Source organism: Stegodyphus dumicola, chromosome 11 (assembly GCF_044657685.1).
Source record: "Stegodyphus dumicola isolate Sdum_Otavi_A_Nest chromosome 11, ASM4465768v1".
Classification (NCBI taxonomy): Eukaryota; Metazoa; Arthropoda; class Arachnida; order Araneae; family Eresidae; genus Stegodyphus; species Stegodyphus dumicola.
This window is the reverse complement of record NC_140778.1, coordinates 57900179-57921739: the sequence shown is the minus strand read 5'-3', so window position 1 is coordinate 57921739 and position 21561 is coordinate 57900179. Positions and strand designations below refer to the sequence as shown.

General features: G+C 33.5%; 1 protein-coding gene across 1 annotated transcript in view; it reads right to left on the bottom strand.

Annotated features, from left to right (window-relative positions):
• LOC118190652 (proto-oncogene tyrosine-protein kinase receptor Ret-like) overlaps positions 1–21561 on the bottom strand; it is a 169918-nt gene that overhangs the window by 9886 nt on the left and 138471 nt on the right. The window contains exons 16-19 of the mRNA XM_085826739.1: positions 19746–19868; positions 11046–11116; positions 10884–10924; positions 4707–4803 (exon numbers count right to left, since the gene is read on the bottom strand). Coding sequence (XP_085682865.1) covers positions 4707–4803; positions 10884–10924; positions 11046–11116; positions 19746–19868 — 332 coding nt within the window. The remainder of the gene's footprint in view (positions 1–4706; positions 4804–10883; positions 10925–11045; positions 11117–19745; positions 19869–21561) is intronic.

Genomic DNA, 21561 nt, shown 5'->3' with positions numbered 1-21561 from the left:
GAACACTAATTTTCTCTGAACGTTTAAGGGGACTCATACACCTTAAAACCCATAAGATGTTCGAATAGGTGACTGTAGCGAGAATTGGGATAACTTATTTATTTTAAAAGCAATTACTACCAACCTTTTACAGATGACTACATAATATAGCTGTTTCTGAAATAGTAATCAGAAAGTTTGTGTTGCCACAAATATTTTTATAATTTAATCCGCTTTGCGACAACATTTTTTGTCATGTTTCCAACTTGCGCGCACAGTTTAAAACATTCTGTTGCATAATTTAATTCCATATTTAATATATAGCTTTTATAACATTTGGAAACTACCGTGAACCTAAAATTCTAAAAATTTCATGTTAAGTTTTTATTTTATTTTGAGTTGAGTTTAAAAAATGTATTTTATTAACAAAATTTGTAATGTTTTCGTCAATAAAATTTTTCAATATTAAAATATTCATCAGATTGTTGGTTCAGTTAGAAAATAGTGCCCATATAAAGAATTACATCCAATTTCAAGTATGTACCATTAGCCATTTTTAAAATATCATGCGAGCAAGGCGGAAACATGGCGAAATATTTTGTCACAAAGAGGATTAAATTATAAAAATATTTGTGGCAACACAAACTTTCTGGTTGCTTGTTTCTAAAGCAGCTATATTATGTAGTCACGTATTCGAAGATCATGAAACGTTTAAGGTGTATGAAGGATGTCTGACACTGGTGTCGGATATGTTTTAAAATAAAGAACATCCTTTTTCTCTGCATTTTGTCCTGTACGTCGTCTTAAATTCTCATACAGCATAAGCCCACCAGCGGCCGAGCGGTAAAGACGCTGAACACTGGTAGTTCGGTCTGAGGTTCGAATCCCGCGAACGGGCTGGCTGCATGGGCGTTTTCGTAGTTTTCCCCATGTGTAACGTATATACGAGCCAGTTTCCCTTAGAAAGCCCTCCACGAAAGGCATCCCTACCTTTAGGCAGATAGCCCTCGTGTGCTTTGCCATAATTAAATACACCAACACCATCATACAGCATAAAATAATCAAAAACCAATTCGAAAACAAAAATTTCGCGCTTCGAGGTCCTATGTTCGGATGGAGGACTGCGTGTATTAAAAATCGTTCAAAGAACTTGCATGCATACAAACAGATTCTTCCCTATTTAATTTTTTTTTAATAATACATGATGATATTATTTGTTAGCAAAGCTTTGAAAAGTGATGCAGACAAAAAAGTAATAAAAAAAATCTGACTTTAACCCCATATGAATTCCTTGTACTGTCTAATAAATCATACACATTTTTTCCCGCATTTCATTCAAACTTATTTCCACGAATTTCATTAGAAATATACTTCTCATTAAATTAATTCTGATCTTCTTTCGCGGCAAAGCGAAAATGCATAAACCTCAAACCCTCTTCATTAAAAATTGAAAAATGCAGAAAAATATAAAAAAAAAAAAAAAAAAAAAAAAACAGTTAAAACAATCTTTAAAATTAAAATTAGAGTTTTTAAGCAAAGACATGTAAGCAACCAGCGGGCAAGAAGGTTGATTTTGCGGTGCACAAAACTGGAAGTTTACTTTTGTCCTCGCTCGGCAAATAGACCCTCAAAGTGAGGAAACTGTCTTAATTCATTATTCTACTAAGAGTTTCGAATGTTGCTTCGTTAGGCTTAATACCACTTAAAAAGCTTTCAAATTGTTGATAATTTTACAACTATTGCATGCAGATTAACTAATGGAATAGAAATTGTAACTAAACATAACAACAATGTAATTAAATCACTTTTAAAATGAAAAATGTACAATTTACCAATATAAAAGTGTATAAAAATACAGAGCTCATTGTATCGGGTAAATTATTGGGTGTATATATATATATGTATACACGTTTGGTGATGCCGACTGAAACAAAAAATGTAGGGCCCAACTGTATGCTATAGGTGTCCCATACACAAAATTTCAGCGTTCTACGGCTACTAATTTTTGAGTTATGCGAGATACATATGTACGTACATATGTCACGAAAAAATTTCTTCTGAATCCATTTTAAATCCTTTTTTAATCAGATTTGGGAAAACGTGTTCTTTATTTTAACCATACATACAAATATCACGAGAACGCATCGTTCAAATGGATTTGAGAGCGCGGTCGGAACGGATATTTTTGTTGGAATATGATACCCGAAAGTTTTCTCAATTACATTCCTTCCTTTACTTCGTATTAGGAAGTAAAAAGTGTGTTTCGGTACTAATAGCAGCCTCTGGTGCTAAAAAATCAATCAATTAATTATTGAGCTTACAATTAATCAATTAATTAATTATTGAGCTTTGACTATACTACATATTTTTTGTACCTTATGCTTCATTCCAAAAGTATCTTTAGTACATGAATGTTAACTATAATATAAAATTACAGCCAACTAGTACCTTAATAAGCCAGAAGTTTGCATTCAAAAGACATCTGCGGATAACTCTATGACGAATAATGCAGTCTCTTCAAATATATATCCAGAACAGGTTTCATTTTCATAAATTAAATTAAGAAGTTTAATGAATATATCATTTAGTCCCATTCATAGCCATTCAGTCCAGTCAATACAAATTCATTTTCATCAAAATTCCGCGCAAGCAGTTTTCACCAGAGTTGTGACTGCTAACTGGATTGCTTGTTATCCAAATGCATCCTGAATAAACTGTCTGAAGATAACTTTACATTATAATAGTTCATATATCATTGAATTATGACTGAAAGATACTTTGCGATAAGTTTGTTATGTTGCGAATATTCCTTTATTAAAGAAATTTAATCATCATGACGTGACATCTATCAGCGTTCACCTTAGATGAGTAAAATTAGCTAAAATTCTTTATACCTTCCCTCAGTGAATAAAACTAGTCTATAAGGTGTTTTCTACTTCCTTTGCGTATGCCTTCGTGGTGTAACAGTAGCACACTCTCCGCGTATTCGAGAGGTCCAGGTTCGAATCTCGGCAAGGGCATTGCACATTTTCCAAGTCTCCAGCATCAAAATAACGTAATGACTCTACAGTGGCGCCCGAACTAAAAGGTGGTGTATAGTCATTCTTCACTACCAGAATTTGGCGATTCGGTCGCCTAATCCCCAGTCACTCTTTAAAGGAGGAGTATATAAGATATTTTCTTCCTCCTTTTCTGTATGCCATTGTGGTGTAACGGTAGCACGCTTGGGAAGCATTCGAGAGGTCCAGGGTCGAGTCCCGGTGAGGGCAACGACCTATTTTCACTTAAAAAAAATTCTAGAATTGCACAAAAATGGCTGCGTACACCCTTGACTTTATCTATGTACATATCGACTTATTTTCACTTAACAAGTAAAAGAAAATTGACAAAAATACAATTGTTCTTACCCTTGTAAAAAGCGGCAAACAAATAAGTGAGCGATTCTGCACTTTACGGAGAATATTTTCAAAGAAAAAGCATCATTCATTATAAAAACTTACGTTTGAACAACCAACGAGATGAAATTATGCTTTAGCGATAAGTCGGTAGCGAAATAGCAATGCAGGCATCCATTCAGTTATGTTTAGCAATTTTTATATAAATTACAATAAATAGATCTGAAATAGTTATTTACTATTATGCTTCCATTCAGTCATGTTTAGCCTTTTTCATATAAATTATAATAATAATAAAAAAAAAAATCTGAAATGTTTCAGATTTTAAATTACGTCCAAAGGGGCGTTTTTTAACATTTTGTGTGTTACCTTTCTTTATTAAATATCATGTTCCTCGCACTTAAACCGTAAGATCCAGTGCAACAGCAATATCGCAAAATAGTTTTAAAACGAGCATATCTTTAGAATTTCCGATACAGAGACTCACGCGCTGGAGATAAAAATGTTTTTTCTGCACAACGTTGCCATTGCTCGCTTTGAAATCCTTGAGTTTGTTAATCAAAAATTCGTCAAAGTTTTAAAAAATAGGAAATCGATCATAAAACAAATTTCAAATTTGGTCTTCCACGTGCTCATATTCGTTGGAGGATTACGTTATTCAAAATTCGATGACTCTATGTACCGTTATTTTATGACAATGTGAGAAATATACATACATTTACGCAGATTTTCATTATTTAATTTCTTCAAATATAATGCAGGACTCTAACATTTTATGGCAACAGTTTGAAAAGTGAACCGACATTTATCCGTCCGACGCAAAATGCCAAAACGAAACTAATAGTCCTTCGGGATTCAAATCCCTTTGGACTAAAAATTAAAACATCAACCTTAGATAGTTATTTACTATTATACTTCCTTTCTTGCCGCAATTATTAGGGTTGCAGCAATTATTTTTGGCAGCATTGGCATCAGCAATAGTTTGGCGATTTTTTACGGCCCTCGAAACCGAATAGTACCCAGTTTTCTTTTTACATTGTTACTGATATTTTATTTGCATATATACAATGCAATAATGCTGAATTTAGTTTTATGATGGAAACCAACGACGTTATGTACGGCTTTAGCATACTTTTGGGTCTGATCCTAGCATACGGCACAGACGGGATTTGGGCAATTTTAGCTGCTGGTGACATATCGGATATGTTTAAACAGGCCATTTTGGTGCCGGCGACCATTTTAAAATTCACGCCAAGGTGGTGCCGTATAAGAGGATTTTATCCATTTTAAAAATAGCATTACTCCAAATAAGTAAAGATAGTATTGACTTACAATTGCGAAGGACAGTCATCTGGCCTGGGCATTCTATAACCTTCTTTTAATAACTGGTACAGTCTTTCAGATGGAATACCGGGGTAAGGACAACCACCTATAACGAACAGGTAATTATTCATAATTTCTTTATATATGGAAACATTAACAGAGCTGAAGAAACCGACAGAATTTTCTCTTTAATTCGCTAAGTAATAGATTTTTATTTGTTTGTCGATATCTAAATTAAGATAATTTTTAACTCACTTCCCCTAGACTATTTGATATGTATTAAAATTGTGGGAGAAATTATGTGAAATAAAGTAAGCCCACATAGCTCAGAAGTTCCTCGGGATGTCCTTAAGATGTTGCTCACAGGCTAAGCTCAGAACATCAGCTTTATCTCCTTAATATTCCAAATGCATCCTTACTATAGCATAAAGCTCACATTCCAGTATATCCCCAGGATGTCATTGCTAAGGCCTATTGACTGTACATGTGATATAGTGGGGATTTAAATTTTGACTAACCTTATCTCATGACAATGACGAATGTCCTATTAAGCTCCTGAAAACCTCCTTCCGAGAGGGTAATGTCATATCCTAGTGCAAAATTCTCAAACTCAAATTGCACGAATGCACGACCTAAAAACAACTGACAGGCTAACTTTTCTTTTGAGAAACAGAACGTTTTACCAACAAAAAGCATATTTTAAACGGATTTTTAATTTCATTATGAAATATTTGTTAAAACCTATATAAACAATCATAATAACACTCAAAAGGAAAAAAAATAAAATTTATATATATATTTTTTTCTGTTTTGAATCTAAAATTTGACACCAAAAGACAATTTTTGTTCGTTACATTTTATTATTTAAATATATTGATAGCTAATAACTTTAACATGTCTAATTAAGCATTAAATAATTGACTTTATTTTTAGTTTAAACTAAAAATAAATTATGAAAATTGTTTAAATTGTCAGAGAAAATCTTCCAAGCTGACAAAATTAGAGAATAAATAAAGACAACTTAGTCTGTTATTTATTAAACTTTTATTTGAGGAATAAATAAATATTTGGTACTTTTCCGTTTTGCCGGCGCAAGCGATAAAGTTGCCAATAATGGTACAACCGATGCCAAACGGAATATTCTCCCTGGTAACCTTTTACACCTCATTTTCAAAACAAGTCGCAGCTTATCAGATTGTTTCTTTCAATACTGGCATATAATTACATAGAATTTTTATCAGATAGTTCAGTTTTATGTCTAAGCCATTTTCGGTAATTAATTCAATTAGGATGCAATCACAGCGCTTTCCCGAAGCCGAAAATATAGAAAAGGTAAAGTCAAGGGTTAAATTCATCAATTCTAATGAAAATGCATTAGCGAAGCAAAGTACTGCAGTTTTACATAATTTCTGAGTAAGCTATTCCTACGAATTGAAATACTTCTTGCATTTAAACTTGTGTTCTAAATTAAGATTTAATTTGAAATTAATGCAGATAATTACTGAGAGCATTAGATTTTTGTAGAGTAGTTTACGTGAGATGAGATCGCTTGGGGTCACGTGATATGAACCGGCGAATCAGGATGTTGAACCATGAAAGCATAGTAAATTCTTAAATTAATGTCTTTTTACAAATTTATTGTCTTTATTTATTGGCTTTTTATAAAATTTTAAGCGATATTAAAATGCTTATGCCTTCAAAAAAAAAAAAAAAAAAAAAAAAAAAAAAAAAAAAAAAAAAGAATTCTTAGAGCTAACTTTTCTTAAATATATTTTATGTGTATACTGTATGTTGTCGCCAATAAAGTCTACTTGGCGAGATTTGCGCCGGCGAAACGGAAAAGTACCAAATATTTATATGTTTGTATGTAAATAATTATAAACTTCTTTATTTTTTATTACAGCTTCACACTTGATGGCATTTCGATTCCGACGAAGCTAGTAACCTTGGAGAGAAATTACTAGAAATTACCTTCATCACGGATTGTTGGTGTTCATTGATAGATTCGATTCTTTTCTGATTAAGTTTCAATAGTGAAAACGAGGTGTTCAGATACTATAAACCTATTCCCAAACAAAGCGATTATTCTAAGTTGCATTGGTAACTGAATGTTCTTGATTTTTTACAGGTACGAATAAATTTATGTCTAATTATCGTGCGAATAAAAGATACTATAATAAACGCTTTTGGAAGATATTAGTAACTGAAAGAAGATATAGTATATAGACAAAGTATTGGAAGATATTGGTAATTCTTCTGCTTCTTGCAACAAAAGAAATACAAAAACTGGAGCAAATGTTTAAATATTAAAATTACTTAAAAGCTATGTTTTTAAAAAAGAAGGAAAAATGTTATATTCAACATTGTACAGAATAGAAATGAAAAACTAAAACAAAATCATGAAACATTTAAGCTTTTGAAAGTTAAAATAATTTCAGACAGAAATGTTTAATGTACTGTGTTGTTAGGAAAGTAATTTCGTTTTTTTCCAACAGGGTGCTTAATTTGCATTTTTTCACAGCCAACTTCACACTTAAGCCGCATAGTGATTATATATTTTGACAGCTGATATAGCAAGGCTTGATTGTGAAAACGTATGATTGATTCTAAGCAGTATGTTAGTCATTAAATATTTTGACATTATATATTTTGACATTATATATTTTGACAGCTGATATAGCAGCATAGTCATTATATATTTTGGCAACTGATATAGCAAGGCTTGATTGTGAAAATGTACGATTGATTCTAAGCAGTATGTTAGTCATTATATATTTTGATAGCTGATATAGCCGCATAGTCATTATATATTTTAACAGCTGATATAGCAAAGCTTGATTGTGAAAACGTAAGATTGATTCTAAGCAGTATGTTAGTTATTATATATTTTGACAGCTGATATAGCAAGGCTTGATTGTGTAAACGTATAATTGATTCTAAGCAGTATGTTAGTCATTAAATATTTTGACATTATATATTTTGACAGCTGATATAGCCGCATAGTGATTACATATTTTGACAACTGATATAGCAAGGTTTGATTGTGAAAACGTACGATTGATTCTAAGCAGTATGTTAGTTATTATATATTTTGACAGCTGATATAGCAAGGCTTGATTGTGCAAACGTATAATTGATTCTAAGCAGTATGTTAGTCATTATATATTTTGACATTATATATTTTGACATTATATATTTTGACAGCTGATATAGCAGCATAGTCATTATATATTTTGGCAACTGATATAGCAAGGCTTGATTGTGAAAACGTAAGATTGATTCTAAGCAGTATGTTAGTTATTATATATTTTGACAGCTGATATAGCAAGGCTTGATTGTGCAAACGTATAATTGATTCTAAGCAGATTGTTAGTCATTATAAAATTTGACATTATATATTTTGACAGCTGATATAGCAGCATAGTCATTATATATTTTGGCAACTAATAAAGCAAGGCTTGATTGTGAAAATGTACAATTGATTCTAAGCAGTATCTTAGTCATTATATATATAGATAGCTGATATAGCCGCATAGTCATTATATATTTTGACAGCTGATATAGCAAGGCTTGATTGTGAAAACGTAAGATTGATTCTAAGCAGTATGTTAGTCATTATATATTTTGACATTATATATTTTGACAGCTGATATAGCCGCATAGTGATTATATATTTTGACAGCTGATATAGCAAGGCTTGATTGTGAAAACGTACGATTGATGCTAAGCAGTATGTTCTGCTTGGCGCCCTTTTAACCACTTCACCGTTTTCCCCGAGACAAACTTGTCAATTTGTGAAGTGTCGTCAGGCGTCAGCAACGAGACACCCTCGTCTGGCTTGAATATGACCTGGATCGTTTCGCCAGAGAGAGATTCGTCGATTCTTGTTTTCCAACCCCCCCGAATGTGGCGAAAATTGAAAGTAAAGATTGGTTCTAATTGGATTGGTTCGCGTTCTTCAAACCAGACTTGTACCAGGAACATGTGAAGCAAAGTTCACTTGAAAAGGTGGGAGAAACGAATGTAATTCCGTCCCCCTTTCAGCTGACATTGCAATGGAAACTATTGCTCGTTTTAAAGCCTGCCTTTTGGGGAAAATATTTGTTAGTTTTCAGATAACAGACTAGGAACGGGGAAGAAATATTTCTAACATAAACTAAGACCAATTTCAGAGGCAAAAAGGTTATAATTTTAGGGGGGAGGGGTAAGTAGCAGATATCTGTGAGTTTTATAGGACGGTGAAGTGGTTAAATATAGAGAGTGAAAAGCAGCATTTTCTGCATATTTTACTTTTTACTGTCGAAAAGATTAAAATGCTGATCAAGCAAGAAAAAAATTATCCGACGTGTATGGAGAATGTGTGCTGACAGAAAGCCAGTGCGAAAACTGATTTGCAAAATTTCGATTTGGCAATTTTGATCTTAAAGATACACCTTATTCTGGAATTAATTGATGAAAACCGGCGAATAACAATCAGATCGCCATTAAATTAAATTAAATGAATTAACCGTTCATGGTCATTTGAAACACCTAGATTTAATCTCAGAGCTCGACAAAGGGTTCCTCATGTTCTTAAGCTATCCCTCAGCTTTAACGGACCTTCCAGAACGTGGTGCATCTTCAAGATCAAAATTGCCGGATCAAAATTTTCAACCCAGTTTTGGCACTAGCGTTCTGTCAATACATTTTCGCCCTACACATCTGATAATTTTTTATTGCTTGGACAGTATTTTAATCTTTCAATAGTTAAAAAAAAGCACAAAATGCGCCCGAAATGCTGTTTATACCTTTCCATATATGAAAGGGCACCAAACAACCAACAGAAACTACTGCGTAGAATCCATCGAACTTTTTCCAAAATCGCCTTGCTATATTAGCTGTCAAAATATATAATGACTATGTGACTTGAAGTGCGAAGTTGGCTGTGAAAAAATACAATTAAGTCCTCTGTTGGGAAAAACGAAATTACTTTCCGAGCAATCCAATATATAAACAGAAATATATATATATATATATATATATATTACATATATATGAATTTAACAAACATTCTATTCGTAAAAAGCAAATTAAAGCTAGTAAATTTAAATGAAATTTAATGCAAACAAAAAAATGTTTAATTATTGTTGCGAACTATTCTACAATATCATTTAAAATTCTGAGTGAATATGTAAATCAAGTGTGTGTATAAAAATCCATCAATAAATATAAAATTCCAAAATTATTTAATCCTAAAAAATTATTTAAAAAAATTCATAACTGAATGATTATTGAGCAGGTAGGAGACAGACTTATCAAGGGAAAGTTATATTTATATATATATATAATGTATTATTATTAATGAAGTTATATTAATGTATTATTATGTATTATGTTATTAATAACTAATATAGGTTAATAATTATGTTATTAATAATACATAATAATATTATTATGTATTATTGTATTATGTTATATTAATGTATTATTATGTATTATGTATTATGATATTATTAATGTGTTATTAATGAAGTTATATTTATATATATATGTAATGATTTTAAAAGCGTAGATGAAAGCAGTGGACTTCCCAACAGCTTACGATACTGCGTAGATGATCGAGAAGACCGTAGTGGCTTGAAGGTGGCAGAGTGGAAAGCATGATGACGCAATTTAGCACAACATATCTTGAAAAATCACAATCTTTATTTTTTCCATGCATATCAAATAATCCTTTTTCAGACAAGATATTCCTTAATAATATTTGAATAGAATAATTCCCATTTTGAAGTACGACGTCATCTTAAGCAAGTAAGCGGCAGCAGCATGGATGAAAAGCGTCTTACCAGCAGGAGAGCTAACGCGGAAAAGGGAAAGGGTTATAGTACTTTCATAGGAAGAAGGCTGGGAGTGGGAAAGTTTCAGTTCACAGTTTTGGTTTAGAATTAATTTGATTGGACAAGAGGTATCTGCATTAAAACGTTACGTAAAATAGAACTCTGGAACCTTTGAGAAGAGATGAATTTAGGGGTAGATCATCAAATTTAGAATGTTAATTTTGAGATCATCAATTATATTTTGAAACAGCTATCATATTTTGTTATATCTTACACATATATATAATGTATATATATATATATATAAATATAAATACATATATTGAGATGAACTATTACATAATGTGTTGAAAAGAAATTTGCATATTACCTAAAGTAACAATTTCCCATAGTAAAATACCATATGACCATCTGCAAAATAAGGGAGGAGTAATTACTGATATGCTGGAGGAAGTACTTATTAAATATATTTAAAAAACATCTAGTAAGCTAAGTATACATAAGTAACTTTAATTAGAAGTTTTATACTCACACGTCGCTTTTTGTAGTATATAGTTGACTTTGGAGAGATTCTAAAGCCATCCATTTCACCGGTACTCTTCCCTGAAATTAACGTGCCAATAAAAACAAATTAGTTGTCACATGAAAGCTGAAACATTACTCAAATATAATTCTGAATTTTCATAATTGTTATGAAACATCAAAAACCTACTAAAATATTAGGAATTTCTAGTAACTTCTAAAAGGTTTAATTTGGTGTTTCTCTAGATAATAAAATCTGTGACCGCCATGCAATTTTATAAATCTAACCAGCGGAAGTACCCGATGCCAGTTAAGTTCTATTGAGAGTAATGTATTTAACAACAGAGAGAACGATTCTCTAATGAGGATGCGAAAGATGCGATTCATAGTCATACATTTTTCAGTCTGATGTGATGGGGAGCTCACATAAAAATTTCGATAGAAAAATTAATTAATTCTCTCTGATTATAACAGCAACTATGGCAATATCAGCAATTATGCTAACATAGGCATTCTTCAAATAATTTAATTAGTTTTCGTCTAATCTTTAGAATATGGTAACAGGTAGTTTGGCGACATTTTGGTAAGGCGATAAAGGTTACTAGCTAGGACTTTAGCAATAATCTGAGAAGTACACAGTTCGAATCACGGATTATTTTGTCTCAGAGAAATGAGAGATCATGAGACATGTAATGTGACATTTTCCGGAAAATTTCCATCGGGATTTTAGCTAATAAGCACTTATAAACAATTTCGCTGCTAAAGTGCAGAATCGCCCACTTATTTGTTTGGCGCTTTTTACAAAATAATTGTTTTTGTCAATTTTCTTTGACTTTTTAAGTGAAATACGTCGATGTGTACATGGATAAAGTCAAGAGTGTGCGCAATGCCATTTTTGTGCAATTCTGGGATGTTTTTTTAAATAGGTCGACGTGTACATGGATACCGTGTATATGCAATTCTTAAAAACGCGGCAAGCAGTGGGAGATTCTATACTTTCTCCCAATTTCGCACCTCATCTTCGTCATGATTAAGCACTTTTGTTCCATAAAAGTTCTAGCATAAGCGTAATTCGGCTAGCAGATTGTTGGAAAAAATGTTGAGTAGCCTTTACTTCGTGAAAACAAAATGGCGTCCAAGGAAAAAAACTAGCAGGTTGCTATAGTAGGGTTGGTCACCAAAGCTTCGCCAAAAAATCGCCAAGTTACCACAATCCGAAGATTCAAATCTTCATCATTTTCTTCATTGACTGTTTTAGAACTGCTCACCAGTGGTCGAGCGGTACAGTTGTTAAACACTGGTAGTTCGGTCTGGGGTTGAATTCCAGTGAACGGGCTTGCTACATGGGTGTTTTTGTGGTTTTCTCTATGTGTAATTTGCATGCGAGCCAGTTTCCATTAGAATGCCCTCTATGAAATTATCCTTCTCCTAAGGCAGGTAACCTTCTTGTCTTCGCCGTAATTAAATAAACCAAACAAAAAACCTTTTAGACGGTTTGGTTTTAAATGTTGAGGACTGATTGAGAATTGATATTATTATCAATGATTGCGGATTATTTGGAGTTTAGACAATTTCGTTCTGAAGAGAGACTTGAAATAATGTTCAGACGTGTCGACATGTCTGTACAAAATAATTACAAATCTCATATTCTAATGATCCAGATTTTAAGGCTCTGAAATTTAATTTAACAACTATCAAGTTTTTCATATTTTAATAAATCTCTCAAAAACCTAGACATTCCTACGGAAACACTGAAATTGTAGCGAAAAATATTTGCCCTCGAAATCGATTAAGATTTTTGTCTAAATCTAAGCGAAATAAAACGTTGTCTTTTCTGATTTGAAATTTCTTCATTGGTTTCTTCTATTATGGCAAAATTCTGTTTGTTAAGAGCGTCAAATGTGACATATGCGATATATTACTGGGTATTTTAAGCTTTTTTATATTTTACGAATTTGTTTAGAATTTACAGTTTGAGACTTATGAGTTTGGTAAAATATCTTCAAAGGATAATCATGTATATGTAGAATACATAGAGTGTTTCTAATATATTTCATACAAATATACAGTAATGAAAATTTTAGATAAACATACAAAGCAAAAGCAAAAGCTTTATTAAAAAGCAATATTAAATTCCAAAAATGAAGATAAATTCAAGTAGAAAAGATGAACTATTCCTAAACGTGTTACGAAACGTTTTTTTTCTTATCAACTTGTTTACACCGAATAAATGCTTTATTTCTCTACTTGCATTTAGTAAATATGTAAGCAAATCTCTGGGCAACAACATATGATTTACTGATTTATCGCTTTCGGATATGGTGAAGATACTGTTACGGATTTGGTATTTAAATAGCTAATGTTAGTAGAATTATAAATTAAATTGATTTATTTCCCGTGCAGTGCAGCGCGTGACGACTGTTAAAAGAAAGCTAAGTCGGAAAACTAATAATACAAGAGCGTGTGCATTTAATATTTAAAAAATGAATATCTCTTTTTTTCTTTTCGAGAAAGTTCCAGAAAATTCTCGCGTGCGATTTAAAATCTTATAAAAAGGAGGAAAACCTCTCAATTCAGTTACGTTCGTATTATTACTTTGCTCTACCAGTGTGATTCTAAAATTTAGGAAGTGAAGGAAATTTATTTATAAATAGTAAGTATTTTTCGTTGGTCTCTTTCGAGAGGTGTACTTGGAGTAGCTCATCTGGACAAGTTCGTGAGTATATTTTTGATTTCTACGCTTTCATTATGGGCATTGTCTTGTACATCGATAGGATAGCTTGACTTGGTAAATATGGATGAGATAAATGATTTAGCAATCCTTAATAAGCGCGATATTGCTGAGAATATTCTTGAATATGGCACGATTGAGGATTGTAGGCAGATTGTGTCTGAATTTAACTTAGCGTTTAACACGCTTAGAAATGGCTTACGGAAAATCACCCCAGAAATGAAGCAATGGCTCCAAAAAACCTATGCAGAGCTTGAGAAGTGTGTAGCGATTAAACAAACTGCAGGAGATTCAGTGCAAAATATCTGCGGTAGCATCCCGTTAGTTAATACTAGCAATGATTCGACATCTAATCAAACTACAAAGCAACCCAAACCAGTTTCAAATATTATTCAGGAAATAAGCAAAATAAATAATTATAATGAAAAATGGATTACACCCAAAAAATACCACAAACGCACACTTAGTGAAAGCAGGAACGCTTCAATGACGTCAACCAAAAATAAATACGCTTCACTAAAAATAGATGATAAAATGGACACTACAAATGTTAGTTCGCTAAACTCACAAGAAGACAGTACTAATAATGAAGGTGATTTCATTACGCCCAACAAAAAGACTAACAGAATTCCGCGGATTATCATTTCAGATGTCACGGATTGGAAAGCCCTCAGAGATAATATTAAGCAATTTACCATATCCATGGAATGTGTACAGAAAGGTGGTGATATCCACATTAAAGTTAAATCGGACACTGAGTATCGTGAAGTCACGAGATACCTAGACGAAAAGGAAATTCCTTACCATACCTTTCCTCTACCTCAGGATAAACCGATAAGAGTTGTAATCAAAAAATTATCTGTTCACACCAAACCCGAGGACATTATGGAAGAACTAAAGATAATAACATCCCGGTTAAAACAGTAAGACAAGTTACCAAGAAAATAGACAATGAAATTGTCAAACTACCCACTTTCATGGTTGAAGTCAAACGCAGCATAGAAGGCAAGAAAATATACAACATAACGCATATTCTAGATTTGGCTGTTAAAATTACTCCCTTCAGACCCACTCCAGGACACAAACAGTGTCACCACTGTCAGAGGTATGGCCACAGTCGTGCTCACTGTAAGCACAAGCCCAGGTGTTTAAAATGCGGGCAAAACCATAGACAGAAACTTACCCGGTAAATGTTGCCTCTGCTGAGGCCCCCACATTAGTTCGTACCGTGGTTGCGAAATGCATCCGGATAACTTGAAAAGAAAAATTGCAGAAAAAGAATTCCAAAAAGAAGCGAGAAAAACTTCAAAAAATAGTTCCCCTGATATCAACTTCGAAAATTTCCCACCTCTGCCAAGAAGAAACATAACCCAAAGTAGCAGTGAAAATGTTAATGAGCAGAATGCTTCATCCACCAATCAGGACGCAGCTGTCGAAAGTGAGAACTTAAGCTCCGTTTCCGATTTCATAATTTGGCTGAAGAAATTATTCCTGCAGGGAAAAAATCTCTTCGAGCGATTCTTAAAATCTAAATCAATATTAGAAAAAATCCAAGTCGGCTGGGAAGCCTTTGAACTTTTATCAAGCATCAATTATGAATTTTAACCACATTAACGGTAATTCAAGAACTCACCTCACTGCCCCCAGCAGTTTAAACCTTGCATTTTTTAACGCCAACGGTATTCGCCACAAGAACGTTGAAGTTGCAAACTTCCTTAATCACCATAATATTGATGTGTTTCTAGTGAATGAAACTTGGCTCAGACCTAATGATAAGTTCAAGATCAATGGTTACAACGCATTCAGGACGGACAGAGACCATAACAGGGGCGGCGGTACTATGATATTAATTAAAAGGCATCTGCACGCCAACGAGTTTAATATTCCCAATAGCAGCAGCATTGAAATCACTGCGATCGTTGTGCATTCGCACACAAATGAGCCGATTGTCATCATCTCGGCTTATAATCTCCCCAGAAACATTCTCACCAACAATGACTTGCAAATTTTTAACAATATCACTCACCCTGTTATTATAGCAGGGGACCTGAATTCTAAACATCATAGCTGGAATTCTCAAAGAAATAACACAAATGGCAACAAACTTTATAGCTATGCTCTTACGAATGACCTTAGAATTTTTGGACCAACGGAACCTACCAGGTATCATCATACAGGCAGCTCGGATGTTCTCGACATTGTTATTACAAAAAATATCCAGCAAATCTCTTTCCTACAGGTGATTAATCAATTAACCTCTGACCATCTCCCTGTTAAATTTACTTACCATGGCTTTGAGAAGACCTTGCCTTTAAGGAAAATTATAAACTGGCAGAAATTCAATAATTCTCTGGAACAATTACCTGCACACCCGGCTCTTGCCGATATTGTAGACATTGAGTACAATATCACTAAGATCAATAGTAAAATTAAGAAAGCCCTTGATGATTCCACCAAATTCAAAGATTATAAGAAAGACAAGCTCCCCGACCACATCATTGAGAAAATAAAAGACAAAAACCGCACAGCAAAAATCTGGCGAAGAACAGGCGATCCCACTCCACTGTTAAAAGAAATCTGAACAGAAAAATTAGGAACATCAAGACCCTCCTCCTGGAGTACAGATCAAATTGTTGGGACGATTTCTTAGACTCTATGGATTTCTCTCCGAATACAGTCTGGCGTATTGGAAATTCCTTAAGGAATACTAATAACAGAAATATTGGTCCTCTCCACACCAGTAGTGGAATTGCTTGTTCTGAACATGACATGGCTGAAGCCCTTGCGCAGCATCTAGAAAAGACTTTCACCAATCATGCCTATAATAATGATGAGACAGATCAAGAAGTCAATAATTTCATTAACCACCTAACTGACAGAAATTGTAATAATCACTTCAACCTAACTTCTCCAACAGAAATAAGTAATATAATTAGCAACTTAAAGTCCAGGAAAGCTCCCGGCTACGATAGCATCACCAATACGGTTCTCAAAGCTCTCTCAAGAACCTACATAGTCCTCATTACAAACATAGTCAATGCTTGTATGAGGCTCAATTACTTTCCGCAACAGTGGAAGCACGCGCAGATAATTACGTTTACGTTTGTCAAGCCGGGGAAAAACCCAAAGCACTTAAACTCCTACCGTTCGATCAGCCTTCTCCCCAGTTTGGGAAAGGTATTTGAGCGTGTGCTCCAAAAGAGATTAACTCAACATCTAGAGGATAAGAAAATTATATGTAAAGAGCAGTTTGGTTTTAGAGCCGGTCATAGTACCGTGCACCAACTACTGAACGTTACAGAATTTATTGCAGACTCCTTCGCAAAAAAGAACACAATCGCCAGCTGCTTTCTAGATCTAGAAAACGCATTTGACAAGGTGTGGCATGAGGGTCTCCTCTACAAGCTGCACCTTGTTCATCTGCCTATCAGTTTTATTAAGCTCATGAAAAGCTATCTTAAAAACAGGACCTTTCAGGAAAAAATTAATGACTCTCTCTCTTCAAGAAAAAGAATTAAAAGCGGAGTGGCTCAAGGAAGCGTTCTGGGACCGCTTCTGTTTAATATCTACACGAACGATATGCCGGTTCCTTTGAATGCAAAAGTAGTGAAATATGCCGACGACACAGCAATTTTAACCAAGTCGCTAAAACCTCAGCTCGCTGTACATAAACTTGAAAGCGCAGTAAATATCATAGCACACTATTATGATTCATGGAAATTAAAAGTAAATCCGTCAAAGAGCCAAATTCTCCTTTTCAGACGTCATCGGAAGTTCACTCCTGTGAATGTAAATATAAAAATTAATGATCAAGCCCTAGCAATTGTTTCAAGTACCAAGTATCTAGGAGTGGTCTTCGACTCACAGCTGTTATTCAAAGAACACACGGAGTATGCCTTGCGCAAAGCCACCGCTGCTAAAATGTCTCTTTACCCTTTAATAAGAAGAAATGCTAAATTAAATATCAGTCTCAAGAAGAAGATCTATACCAGCTTAATAAGACCCACCCTACTTTATGCAGTGCCTATCTGGGCCACTGTGTACAAGACTTATAGACACAAACTACAGGTCTTTCAGAGCAAAATACTCAGACAAATTGTTGACTCCCCATGGTTCGTACGTAACCTGCAGATACATAAAGAACTAAAAATAAGACCCATAGTTGATCAAATTCTCACCACGAGCCACAATTTCTATGCTAAAATAGAACTTTCTCAATACGAACACATCCGTGATCTGATAAATTATGATCCTACTATAGAAATTGCAGCAAAGCGCCCAAGAGGCATCTTCCATAACAGCAAATGGTGAAATGTGTATATATTGTACATTGTACTATTATCTTAATTTATCTTCATTGTGTCATTTTACCAGTGTCTTTGAAACTTTATGGACTTATGGACATGATCCGTGTACCTGGATCTTCAAAGCACTGATCTTATATTTGTCATTTTCGTAATCTTCTTATTGTTATATCAGAGACTTCGTAATATTGTGGACTTATGGACATGATCCGTGTACCTGGATCTTCAAAGCACTGATCTTATATTTGTCATTTTCATAATCTTCTTATTGTTATGTACCTGGATCTTCAAAGCTCTGATTATTTATTGCTAGTGTAAAATGTTTTTCACCATTTGCTACTTCGCTCAAATACCGCCGTCCCTATATGTACATAGTGTATAGTTTCAGTAACTCATGTGCCTCAGTGTTGTACAAGAACTTTAGTGTTTAATTTCTCAGACCAAGACTTCCCTGAATTGTGATATCTACTATTTCAAGATGCATTGGCTATGGACAGTTCACGGGAGGGTGACCCCCACTTGACTACCACTGTCCAATCTGTGTTTTACAGCAAGGATGAATTTGAATATTTTGTTTAGTTAATCTGTTGCACTTAGTTGTGCCATTTGTCTTCATTTAGATCGCGATATTAGTTTAATTATTCCAATCTGGATAACCTGTTTCAAAACTTGATAATTATTAATATATCCAATATTTCTCATTGCACGCGTAAGCTGCTTTGCTAGGAGTCTCAAAATTTCACAAAATTTGACAAGTTTCGCCTAGTTGGCGCGGCGTAAATCGCCTTAATAAAAACTTAAGTACCAACGCCTTAGGGCAATTTACCAACAGAGACGGTTAAGTAGCGGTTGGCTACTAATTGCCGCCTAACCATTGACTCGATTTCGATTTCAATTCAGTTAGTTAGTTTGTTGTTGTTTTAAGAGTTTGTTTAGAAAACGGCTCTTGTTGACTGTAGCGAATTCGCGGATTATCTGTCTCTAGCTGTTTTGAATTAAGTTCTCTTGAACGTTTGAGTAGTTAAAAGATAACGACTGTGAGATATTGTAGTACTGCACGAATATCTGAGGAAAGAGAAGCATTTTTGTTGTAATAATAATAAATTTTGTTCATTTTTCATCGGACTTGTGCATTCATTTCATAACGAACCCGTACGCACGCAACAATATTGTTCAAGATTTTGTGGAAGTTTTGTTAACAGTTATTTGCTAAAGAAATTTTACTAAAAATACAGTTTTTCTGAAATATGTTTTTACTGAAAAACATATATCCCGGATAGAAAACATAAAGAACATAAAACAGTGTGTGGTAACACAGACTTTTTAAATTAAAATATAACTAATACCGTAATAAAAATCTAATTGATATTAAAAAATAAAAACAGGTTTAATCTTAATAAACGTTCAGTTAAATTATACAAAACACGAAATAAAACCAAATCGCAATTCAAAATTCCGTCTTCAAATTGCACATGTTCAGGTGGAAGGAAGATTACGAACGTTGAAAATCTGGTGGCAGCATGTCCGCCATTTTTTCACAGCAGGAGGAACATATAAATACATACACATATATATTCTTCATTATTTTTAATACTAGATGTATCGCAATGACGATAAAGTTTCAACTCCAAATAAAGTTTAAGAACGTGAGAGGTTCGAAAAACAAAATGCTTACTCTTGTGGCCTTCAGATATGTGTCTCCTTCGTAAACATCTCTGCTGAGTCCAAAGTCTGAAATCTTCATAACTTTCCCGGTTGCCACTAAAACATTCCTAGCTGCTAAATCACGGTGCACAACCTGGTGAAAAATTTAATATTAACAAACACATTATTGTAATTTATCTGTGCATCTGTATGTGAAATGATTAAACTTGGATAAAATATCTTTCTGCTTTGCGTAATGTATTAAAATTAGCACTGGTATTTTACAACAAAATTTTCTACATTAAGGTATATTTGTTTCTAGACTTCAAGAATTTCTTTTAGACTTCTTTCTAGACTACATTAAATTATATTTTTTTCTAGACTTCTAGACTATTAAATTATATTTCTTTCTAGACTTATTAAAAACTTCTCTACTCGCATTTTTTTTTAAATACAATAAGAAAAAGAGATTTTACCATAAAAAGATACAGTAAGACCCCGCTTAACGCGGGGGATACGTTCCATCAAAGTAGAGCGCAATGCGAAACAGCGCTAAACGAGGCTATCTTTACATGTAAATATTGGGGTTAGGGGAAGATGGCTAGGAAATTGGTTAGGTATTAAATTTAAAAAGTATGTTTTTTTAATAAAAATAAAATAAAAATACAACCAAACATGTATTTCTTAAAGCCCAAATTAATACCACATTATTATTTCTATTATTATTATCTATTAAACCATCCTCGACTAGCAACGAAAGTTTCACTTTTATCAATTGTCTCAGCCTGAATGTAATTAAAAATTCTTCTAGCTTTTTCCATTATGATAGATTGGCTTAATGGCATATTGCGGTGAATTTCGTCGTCAATCCATATAGACAGTCGTTTTTCTTTTTCCTCTATGATATTATTTCTAGAACGGGTAATTCTAGTTGCAGAGCTTGACGTAGTTGCAGTTGCCGATGACAGTATTTTTTCTTTATTCTTCATGATGGTCCTTATTGTTGAAGTTGGCAAATTCAATGAAGCACTAATTAGAGTTTGACGTTCACCAGAATCTAATCTTCTAATCACTTCCATTTTAGTTTTGAGTGAAATGCTTTTTCTGGTTGCTTTCTTTTTTTTTTCATTATCACCCATAGTAAAAAACTAAAGATCAAAATATTTGACACTGTAATATAGTATTAAATATGTAAATTAATACTTACTTACAATAATGTCAACAAATGTTTCCAATAATAAAAATATGTCTGTACAATACCGCACCAAACAAGAAATACAAGTACACTCTTTCGGATATGTATTTGAAACCTATCGCTGCATAATATTTCGGGGAATCCCCGTATGCTGCGAGCGATTTCGTGGAATCCCCGGGTTGAAATAAAAGAGCGCTAAACCGAAACAGCGCTAAAGGAAACAGCGTTAAGCTGGGTCTTACTGTATTTACAGTTAGCAACAAATAAATAAAGAAGTATACTACGTTGTCAAACAATACGAAAGAACTATAACAACGTGTCAAGCAGTCGAAAGAAATATGACATGATGTCAAACAATGTGTTCATTGTGGACATTGAAACTAATAATTTAATAATTTATTAACATTAAGAAATTAAAGAACATGTGTGAGCTCATAACTACACCATAATAAAAAAAGAAAATCTGAAGGGTTTCAAATTTAAAATTACGTCCAAAGGGACTTTTTAAAATTTTTGTGTACTATCTTTATTTATTAAATATAATGTTCTTTGCATTTAAATCATCAAATTCACTTCATGAGCAATATCGCAAAATAATTTTAAATTGAGCGTATCTTTAGAATTTACGATACACAGTCTCACGCGCTGGAGA